The sequence below is a fragment of the Dipodomys ordii genome, unplaced genomic scaffold (assembly GCF_000151885.1).
Source record: "Dipodomys ordii isolate 6190 unplaced genomic scaffold, Dord_2.0 Scaffold23, whole genome shotgun sequence".
NCBI lineage: Eukaryota > Metazoa > Chordata > Mammalia > Rodentia > Heteromyidae > Dipodomys > Dipodomys ordii.
This window is the reverse complement of record NW_012267239.1, coordinates 7,041,379-7,051,778: the sequence shown is the minus strand read 5'-3', so window position 1 is coordinate 7,051,778 and position 10,400 is coordinate 7,041,379. Positions and strand designations below refer to the sequence as shown.

General features: G+C 45.9%; 1 protein-coding gene across 1 annotated transcript in view; it reads right to left on the bottom strand.

The window, feature by feature from the left end:
- Positions 1-10,093, bottom strand: part of Ube3b (ubiquitin protein ligase E3B) — a 41,207-nt gene extending 31,114 nt beyond the window's left edge. The window contains exons 1-7 of the mRNA XM_013014287.1: positions 9,673-10,093; positions 6,118-6,183; positions 3,718-3,899; positions 3,147-3,267; positions 1,952-2,011; positions 990-1,094; positions 52-148 (exon numbers count right to left, since the gene is read on the bottom strand). Coding sequence (XP_012869741.1) covers positions 52-148; positions 990-1,094; positions 1,952-2,011; positions 3,147-3,267; positions 3,718-3,899; positions 6,118-6,120 — 568 coding nt within the window. The 5' untranslated portion in view covers positions 6,121-6,183; positions 9,673-10,093. The remainder of the gene's footprint in view (positions 1-51; positions 149-989; positions 1,095-1,951; positions 2,012-3,146; positions 3,268-3,717; positions 3,900-6,117; positions 6,184-9,672) is intronic.
- Between the last annotated feature and the right edge of the window lie 307 nt (positions 10,094-10,400).

Genomic DNA, 10,400 nt, shown 5'->3' with positions numbered 1-10,400 from the left:
CCCCCCGCCTCCCCCCCCAACGCAATACTGGTGAGGCAGGTATTTTGAGACCTTTGCCCCGGAGAATTTTCCATGTTGAAGTGTCTGTGAAGGTGACGAGCATCGTGAGGTACAGGGTGATGAGTCTGGAGTCTTGTAGGATTTCAGGCTGGAAACAACAAAGGAAGGATTAGAACACACAACCTCTGCCCCACACAGAGAGCATCCCTTTACGATTCTCCTCTGTGCGCTGACTGGCACCAGTGGGTCAGAGGCCCAGGGGCACACTTTCCTCTGGGAAGGACCACAGGTCTTGTCACACCAGTCCTTCAGCAACTCAATCAAACATTCCTGGGAAGAGAGAATCTCACTTCTCCCTTCCCAGGAATCATGTGAGCAGGCTGGCCATATGGGCCTGTACCTGTCTGTGTGTTTGGACATGGTTGCCAAAGAGTGGGAAATGCTGCTGAGCCTGACGGTGATTCGGAACTCTCACTTCTGGCTTGTCATCCTGGGCAAGTTTCTTCGCCTCTCTGTGCTTTCGTTTCTAATTATTGTTCTAATTAGGATGAGAGGTAACCACTGTTTGCAGGAAGAAGTTGGGGGAGTGATTGTGATCAAGTACTTCATATGCATGGAAGAAATAATGAAAGGGAGGGGGAGAAAAGCTGTAACGGAAGAGGCGAATTTGATAACATGGTATAAATACCACAACACAAAGTATCCACTATATCCAAAGACCAGGAAGGAAGACAGAATTCCTTAGCATCGAGGCTTGCAAGTGTGGTCAATGGTCCCACATATTATAGCTAAGAGGGGCTCAGAATGGCCACTGCATCTACCTAACTTCTAGCTTTCTCTCCAAACAGTGGCTCAGCCAGTTATTCCTTACTAGACAAGCACTGATAGATCGACAAAGGCCTAGACAATGAGGGAAGGATGGGGACTCTGAAAATATCCATGAAAGCTGTCTGATAGAATGAGATTTCAGATTTTTCCCCCCTTTTTACCTTGAGCTGCTCAAGAAATTGACAGCAGTACCACAGAATGTCCTTGATCTGTTTAATCCACAGGAGAGTGAGGTCCTTGGAGAGAGCCAGGGACACGTACCACACCTATAAGCAGGACAAAGAGGAGTGACTGGTTACAGGACCTTACTATACATGGTGTGACCACTGGAACTGGACCTGCTAGCTAGGGCCATTATCCAATAAGGCAGTGAGGAAAACAGATGAATAAGCAGACATCAGGACTTTTTAACACTAAATCCAAAGAGGAGGAGCCCAAGACAGGTGCAGTTGGCTTGTGCCTCTAATAGCTACCTGGGAGGCTGAGATGGAGAGGACTTGAGAAGTTTGTGAGGCTGCCCCCCTTAACCTACAGCTAGGTGTGATGAAGCATGCCTGTGCTCCTAGCTATGGAGGAGGCTGAGGTTGAAAAGACTGGTTCTAGGCCAGAACCAGGCAGACAGAAAAGGTTGTAAGAGTCCATTTCAATGAAAGAAACTGGGTGAGGTGTCGTGTTCCTGTCATCTAGCTACAGCCAGAAGGCTAACCACTGGAGAATCGGGGTCTAAGTGAGTGTGCGCTCATGCAGGAAGTGAGATCCTAGCTCAAAAATAACCAGTACAAAAAAGGGCTGGAGGCATGGCTCAGTGGTAGAGCACCGATCTAGCCAAGCATGAAACTCTTGGGTTCAAACTCCAAACCCTAGAATCTCAAAAAATAAACAACAAAAAAAAGATGAGGAGTCTAGAAAAGTGTCTGCTATCCTGAGTTAAGGGGTAAACACAAAACATAGCTTCTTGGACAATGAGGATCAAGGAATTATTTGCACATACTTTTGTCTGTGCAAGTCTGTGACTTATTTGCACACGTGTGTGAGTTAAAGTCCTAAGCTCAGCAGGAACTCTCAGTGGGGAAGATGTTGGCCTTTAGGGCTGGGGAAGGCTCCCGGCTCCTCACCCGCTCACCTTAGGCTCACTCTCAGCATCCATGCTGCTGAGGATGCAGCGACACAACTTCTCGAACCGCTGTGGAGACAGAAAGGGGATTAGAGACTCCCAATGAACCTGAATGTGGGAAAGGGGGTGGAGGGAACGCAAGTGTGGTGGGGACTGGCACAGGCAGGCAACACGTCACACTTAGTTCCTTCTTACAGATGTGGAAGTTGAGGACCGGAAGGCTAAGGACAGAGTCTCAAACTGGTGGCCTATAGGCTGGATGAGCCTTCCAGATGTGTTTGAGAAATGTATATATTCCACATAGAAATCCAGGATAGGGCTTCTTTTGGAAAACTGGGCCTGGATTCCTGCAGCCTGGCAGCTGTCTGCTGACGAGTGCTCTGCAGTCTGTCATGCTGTAAGCAGCAGGGACACTGAGTTCTGCTCACAACTCATTGTTGTGGTACTCTGAGCTACTCACTGTTATCATTGCTTTGATCCTGACACAAAAAAGGAAAGTAGAAGCAGGCAAACAGATTGCACTGTGGCTATGGAAGCCCTAGCTCCACCCTGAAAACTGTGGTTCCCAAAGTTTCCCCGCCCTTAATGGGGTTTGTCTGTACCTATCCTCATGACTGTGTGGTCTTTCTTGGGTTCTCCTTCCTCTCCTACTGGGCCATGAGTGTATACAACCTGTCTGTCTGGTTTCCTTGCAGGACCTCAAGGGTATGCTCAGCACTGAGATGCCTACTGCCTTCCTGAAGATACATTTTCTAGTTGCTCTAATCCCCAAAATGCAGATTGGTATGTTTGGTTTGGTTTACAAGATGTGAAAGAAAAATCAAATTAGCCACAAACTTTGACATATTAGAACATCAAGCATAAAAAGACCCAGATCTCCAGCATCTCTTAAAAAAAATCAAGAGTATGGGTCCTCTGCCTCAGTATCTGACTAGCATAGACTACTCCCTGAAACCTGTCAGCCACTGACTAAAGTGATTCCTACTTTACATGGTGCTTTGTCCCAGGCTGCACAGCTCCTAAATGCATCATAGTCCTGCTCAGGCTTGTTGGGCATAATCTCTGCAGAGCAGGTTCCAAGAAAACAAAGGGGGCAGGTGAAGGGGTAAAAATGCCTTTCTCCCAGAGGTGCTCTAAGAACAAATGAGTTTGTATCTAAAAAGTACTTATACAAAGCCCTGGTATGCTTATTCTTATGACTTACCTCATTATCTTCTTTGATTCTGAATATGAACAGCAGTTTTCTGGCAGTCTTAAAAATACAAAGTGCACTTCTTTTACTGGATCCAGAGTCATCTGCTTTAAAAAACTCATCAATCTCTCTCCTACGGAGGAAAGGGTTAAAGAAAAGGCATTTTTCATTAGGAGCTCATGATTGCTGGAAGGCTTTCTAAGCACTCTAAGGGAAAACTCATTTGTCTTTTCTCTTTTTGTCAGTACTAAGGATTGAACTCAGGACCTGGATACTGTCTTTTCGTGTGTGTGTGTGTGTGTGTGTGTGTGTGTGTGTGTGCGTGTGTGTGTGTTTCTTGGGTACTATCACTGAACTTTGTTGCTTAAGGCACAATGGAGCCACAGCTATTTCCGGCCTATTGGTGCTTCAGTTGGAGGTAAGAGTCTCACGAACTTTTCTGCCCAGGCTACCTTTGAACCATGATCCTCAGATCTCAGCTTCCTGAATAGTTACAATGACAGGCATAAGCCACCAGCACCTGCCATTTGTTTTCTACTACTTGGGAGCAAGAGAAACATGCTGCAGAATTCCTGGCACCTACCTAATATCTCTGTGCAGGCTTCGCCGACACAAGAAACTGCGCACGTGGGCCTGAATCTCCACAGCCGCACGCTCCCGCTCCTTCTGCACCAGCCGCTCTTCTCGGGCCTGCCGGGCTCTATCGATGAACCACGCTCGTGAGGTCTGAGATACTGTGAACATGTTTGCTAGCTGGCACAAACCCTGCAAGGCAGACAGTGAAGAGCTGCTGGAGACCAGTGGGTGAAAACCATCCACAGAAAGGGGCTTGAGTGCAAAGGCAGCAGGGACCTATTCACCACTCTCAGGCACAAGTGCTAACCTCCCACTCACTCCATGACCCAGGGAGCTATAACCTGTATGAAACAATGACCTTTTCTTGAGAGAAAATGCATAGTGCCTGGCATAGAAGGACAGGCAAAGGTCTGTACAAGTTTAACAAGTAAATAAGGCCTGAATTAATCCTATCCATAAGGCTCCAATTCAAACCAGGTATCCTGTTGCATTTTCTGCAACAGGCCACTGTATTTTGTGTGTGGGGGGAGGAAGGTCAACAATTAAACAGTGTCCTTCCATTTTTTTTGTTGTTGTTGTTGGTCATGGGTCTTGAACTCTGGGCCTGGGTGCTGTCCATTAGCTCTTCAGCTTAAGGCTAATGCTCTACCACGTGACCATGTGAGCCAAAATGCCACTTCTGGTTTTCTTTTTTTTTGGTGCAGTCATGGGGCCTGAACTCTGGGCCTGGGCACTGTCCCTCAGCTCTTCAGCTCAAGGCTAGCACTCTACCACTTGAGCCACAGCGCCACTTGAACCCAGGGCCTCAGGCATGCAAGGCAAGTGCTCTACCACTGAGCCACCTTCCCAGCCCACCACTTCTGGTTTTCTGGTGGTTAACTGGACATAAAAGTCTCACAGATAGCCGGGCGCTGGTGGCTCACGCCTGTAATCCTAGCCACTCAGGAGGCTGAGATCTGAGGATCACAGTTCAAAGCCAGCCCGGGCAGGAAAGACCATGAGACTCCTATCTCCAATAAACCACCAGAAAACCGGAAGTGGCGTTGTAGCTCAAGTGGTAGAGGGCTCGCCTTGGGCTGAACAGCTGAGGGACAGCGCCCAGGCCCAGAGTTCAAGCCCCACGACCGACCAAAAAAAAAAAAAAAGAGTCTCACAGACTTTCTTCCCCGGGCTGGCTTTGAACTATGATACTCAGATCTTAGCCTGAGTAGCTAGGATTACAGGCGTAAGCCACCAGCACCCAACTGCCAGGTAAATCTTGAGGGAAAACTCAAATACAATTATATTGTCAGCATTATCTTAGTCATCCACTCACTGAACAAAAGGTTTCTATGTTGTGGCTGAACACACAGAGAACAAATCTTTTTTTGAAACTGGGGCTTGAACTCGGGGCCTCATGCTCTCACTCAGCGGTTTTACTCATGGCTGGCACTCTTCCATTTGAGCTACACCTGATTCTAGCTTTCTGTTGGCTAAGTGGATTTTTTGGATTTGTCTACCCAGCATAGCTGGGAACTGGGATCCTTAGATCTTTCCTGAGTGGCTAGGATTATGTGAGTCACCAGGACCCGGCTTTTTATTTTTTTACAGTGGCCATTTTAATATTAAAAAAGCAAAAGGTGCTGTGCATGATTTCAGAATGTAGAATGGTCCCACTCACGGGTCACTTGTTCCCAAATCCTTACTGCTTCCACACTGGTGGATTTTACAGCACAGTTGCTCATGTCCACAGACAGGTACTTTGCTGGGCAGAGGCCTCTAAAGGACATTGTGTGGTGATCATTTAAGCACGAGTAACCATCCTTCCTCTCCAAGGGAGGCTTATGTTAGCAGTCAGAGGCAGACCTCATCGATGCATACAGCCTCCATACTGAGATGATTTCTTTAGGGGCTTCATAAGTTTGCCATTCTATCCAAAACACATAAGCAACCCAGTTGACAAAAATACTGAATTACTCAGAAATCTAGACTTTTGGAAAAACATCTCTTCCCACCTTTTTCTCTCATCTTCTCTTGGCAGTACTGGGGTTTGAACACATGGCCTCATGCTTGCTAGGCAAGCACACTACCACTTGAGCCATATTCTGGTTTCTATAAAAAGCTTCTCTTTATCAGGATAATTCGCTCAAAGCAACAGCTGGAATGAAACTTCTTTACATGCTAGGTTCCTACCACATGACCGCAGCCAAAGGATCTGCTGTCCCTACTCAGCACTGACTCCTACCTGTCAACAAATACAAGTTGGTCTATCATCGGTTATTTCTGAAACGAATGAACAGAGCCTGGCTAGCCATAGGAGGGGAAAAGGCAGCTAGCTGTCTTTCGGTCTTTCCACCCAACTGCCCACCCTCCTGAGTCTGGATAACTCACCTGAGGACCTGCCTATATAGCAGAGACACTAAGTAACCATTAGTGATCTTCCACAGGACACTCAGTGGAGGACAGCATCTTGCGTCAAAGGAGCTTGTGCTTCCTGGTAGAAGCAGAAGGAAAAAAAATCCAGACTTAGGAGTAAGCTTTACAGGTGGGGAATGATCTGTCTGAACACAAGTAATTAATATAGTGTCATGATTAAACACACTCTGTCCTCTTCAATGTATCATCTGTTTAGACTCTTACTTTTCTATTTTCTAGTACTTATAATTTTGGAAAAAGGCTGAAAATCATCCCAAATAAATTACTGAATGAAAGCTAGATATAATAAGCAAAAAGAAATGATTGGCTGTTAAAAAGCCACTGAAGATGTTTAATTGGTGTGTGTGTGTGCTGGTCCTGGGACTTGAACTCAGGGCCTAAAGAAAAGATAGACTGTTAAAAAGCCACTGAAGATGTTTAATTGGTGTGTGCGTGCTGGTCCTGGGACTTGAACTCAGGGCCTAGGCACTATCCCTGAACTTTTGTGTTCAAGGCTAGTGTTCTATCACTTGAGTCACAGCTCTACTTCTAGCTTTATTTTTTTCTTGGTGCTTAAATGGAAATAAGAGTCTCACAGGTTTTCCTATCCAGACTAGCTTCAAACTTCAATCCTCAGATCTCAGCCTTCTAATTTGCAGCTAGGATTACAGATGTGAGCCACTGGCACCTGGTACTGTTTAACATTTTTTTTCTTTCCCCCAGTCCTGGGGCTTGAACTCAGGGCCTAGGCACTGTCCCTAAGCTTCTTTTGCTCAAGGCTAGTACTCTATTACTTGAGCCATGGCATCACTTCTAGCTTTTTCTGTTCATGGTGCTGAGGAATTGATCCTAGGGCTTCATGCATGCTAGGCACTCTACCAGTAAGCCATATTCCCAGCCCTATGTTTAAAATTTTTAATGATATGGGAAAACTCTTGTGCCTTAGAAGTAAAAGAAGAGCTGCTAGTAAAACAACATGATCCTGATTATCTAATGGAAAAGGAAATTGAATGCACACAGCACAAAAGCTGCTGTAAAATACGCTAACATGTGACTGGTTAAGGGTGAGGCCTGGCTCTACCTAAAGCACTGTGGGGTCTGGAGGCAGAAGAGTGATAATTTTATGGTAGGGGGATTGATTCCTTGCTTCTATTTTCTAAACTTTCCACAGAAAGCACATGGTAAGTTGGCACAGCAACCGAAGAAGTACTGCTTTGGAGTCACACAGCTGGAGGCAGAGCCAGTTCTTGGCTATCAGTACTGTCAGTTGAGTTATAGTCTGTGTGTGTGAGAGTGTGTGCGTGCATGCGTGTGCGTTTGTGTGGTAGTGAGGTTTGAATTTAGGGTTTCATACTTGCTTGGCTGGGCCTCTATCACTCAGGCTATACCTCTAGCCCTGCTTTTGGCTGGTTATTTTGGAGATGGGTTCTCAAGGACTTCTTTGTCCAGGCTGGATTCGAACTGCAGTCCTCCAGATCTCAACTTCCTGAATAGCTAGAATTATAAGTGTGAGCCACTGGTGCCCAGCTAGTCTTTATTTCATTAGTCGGCTCAGAGGTCTACCATGAGGTCTATGGGATGATGTGTATCGAGTTCCTACTGAGGTGCTGACAGAGCACAGTCAATATGCCTAATTCATTATTCTTATGAACACTAGTTTGTTAAACAAAACAAAACAAAACAAAAAACAAACCTTTTTCCAAAGCTCCCAACTGTAATTACTAAGGTTCTTAGGCTCCTTTTTTTTTTTTTTTCCTATCTTTGAGTGGACGAAGGTTTACCTGTCCTAGTGCTTGGGCTATGAGCCCCTGGTCCTGTTCTAACAGCAGAACAGCTACACACTCCTGAGAGGTGCATATGAGCAGGGCTCAAGCCCTGAGCACAATACAATATTCTCTCTCCATATGTCCTATTTTTTGGTATGTGGGGACATGGCAGGATGACATGGAGATCACACGAGAAAACTTCTTCCCAACAGAAAAATAAAAGGTTGTATACAAACTGCTCCTAAGTATGTGTAAGACTATTTCAAAACCTACTTCTCTCAGGAATCCTCCTAAAATACAATCCCTTCCTTGAGTTGAGCATTCCCAAAGCAATGTTTCTATGCTGGTTTCTGTTTACAATAAAAATCTATGCTTTTTCAGCTTTTCTCATCCTTCCCTATATACTTCCTTTACTTGCATATTATAGTCATCAACTGAAAAAAAAACATCACTATTAAGTACTTATTTGGCAACATGCCAGAGACTCCAAGTCTGAGTTAGAAAAAGTAGCCTTGGTTCCTTTTTTGTTCTGACTCTACCTCTCATTTCACTAAGTAAACTTATCTACTACTCTAGACTTTAGGTTATCTGTAAATTGAAGATAGTAACAGTACCTATGTCCTAGAGTTACTAAAAGCATTGGGTGAAATATTTACTATTCCTGTACCTGAAATTAGTCACAAAACATAAATGTGAAATTAGCAACAAGGGCTATTAGAAAACATATGGCATGCGAGCTTTACTCTATTGTCCTTACAGAGAACACAACTCAGTTAAGAGAAATAAAATCCTACAGCTAGAAAGGCTGGAAAACAAGAGGGAGGCTAGTGGTAATAAAGATCATTTGAAAAGGGAATGAGTGGAAGTTCCTAAGTGTCAAGTCTTTTCTAAGTAATCGCCTCTAATAAGGGCAGCAACTATGTGAGAGGACCACACAGTTAGACCAGGTTAGACTATTGGTAAGTGGGAGGGACAAGCTTTTAATACTAACAAAACAGGGTTCAAACTCTGTATTTACTTCTATACTCCAACGAGACTTGCTTCAAAACATTAGCCTTTTCTGGATAAAGCCAATTTTAAGAAAAACACACGACAGCGCTGGGCAAGGTATTGCTCACTTGTGATCTCAGCACTCAGGAGGTGGAGGAAGGGCTGGTAGTTTGAAGCCAGCCTGGGCTACATAGCCAGACTTTGGGGAGAAAAAGAGAAAAGACTCTGGACAATCCTGAATATCATCCTAAAATGAAGTACCATATATACTAACTGCAGAGTGACTTTTTTCTTTATGGTGAGATTTAATGACCATCATTTGTTAAGAACAGGCAATGTATCAGATACTACACAGATATTTAACCCTGTCTTCAACAGCTCTGTACTATCAGATCAAACAGTCTAAAAATCTTAAGTTCAAGAATGGGCAACAGGACTTGGAGAAACCATCAGTAATACTAGCTATCATTTACGGATAGCCACAGCCTATTTAGATGGTTGCTATCTATCATCGTTCCCACTTTCGATGGGGAAAATGAAATGCGGAGAGCACAAGACTTGCCAGAGTTCCCTCGACTCCCGAATTAAAACCCCAAAACAATTATTTATTGGCCCAGAGTTCCCCCATTAAAAGCACAACAAAGAAGCTGAGAATGCACGGCTGCCCGTGAGCCTACGTCTGGGAGTCAAATTACAATCAAGTCTTTATTAGACACTGAGCGTCCAGTGTGGTACTAAAACACTCTGTGAAACGATCTAAGGACTCCTTTTTAGAGAGGCAGAAACAGGGTCAGGGAGGTGAGTGGACTCACCCAAGGTCACACAGCGAGGGACTAGGATTCGAACTCCAGTTTGGGTGACTCCCGACGCCCAGCGTCTTTCCTCGGCACCAACAACCAAAATAACAAGTTCTTTTCGCCCAGCATTAGTCCGATACTACAGGCCTATCGCCTCAAGGATGAAAAGAGACGGAGAGGGCTGAGGAGAGAGGATGCCCGGATCACGAAGGCCAGCGACAACGATCGGGCCAGACACGAACTCGGCCCCGGCCCCACCGCCCTGAACGCCGCCGGCCCACTACCCGAAGGATCGCTCGCCCTATGCCCCACTCGCTACCCTTTCTCCGCTCGAGGCCCCGCGTTCGGGGTCCGGGCCTCAGCTGCCGCCGGCCGCCTCAGCCCAGTATCCCCGAAACCTGCCAGCCCCGGGGCAGCGGCCGCTGCACCGCCGCCATCTTGCCCCGGGTGTTCGCTCTGCAGGTTCCGCCAGGAAACTAAGTTTCCGGTTCTTGGAAACAACAGTTCCGCAGAGCTTATTTTGCTTGGTCAAGAAAAATTCCCTGCATCTCCTGCCCCCCCTAATACCCCATGTCTTTCGGAACATTCAGGAATAGGCTACATTCCTGAACCCAGCCGAGAGGAGGTGACACCTTATTTATTTCTTGTCGCGAAGGTTGGGGGGGGGGGAAAAGCAGTCGATCGCCACCGGACCCTTGAAGCTGGTGCTCTCTGCGGGGCGGAAGTGAGATGGGAACAGCGGA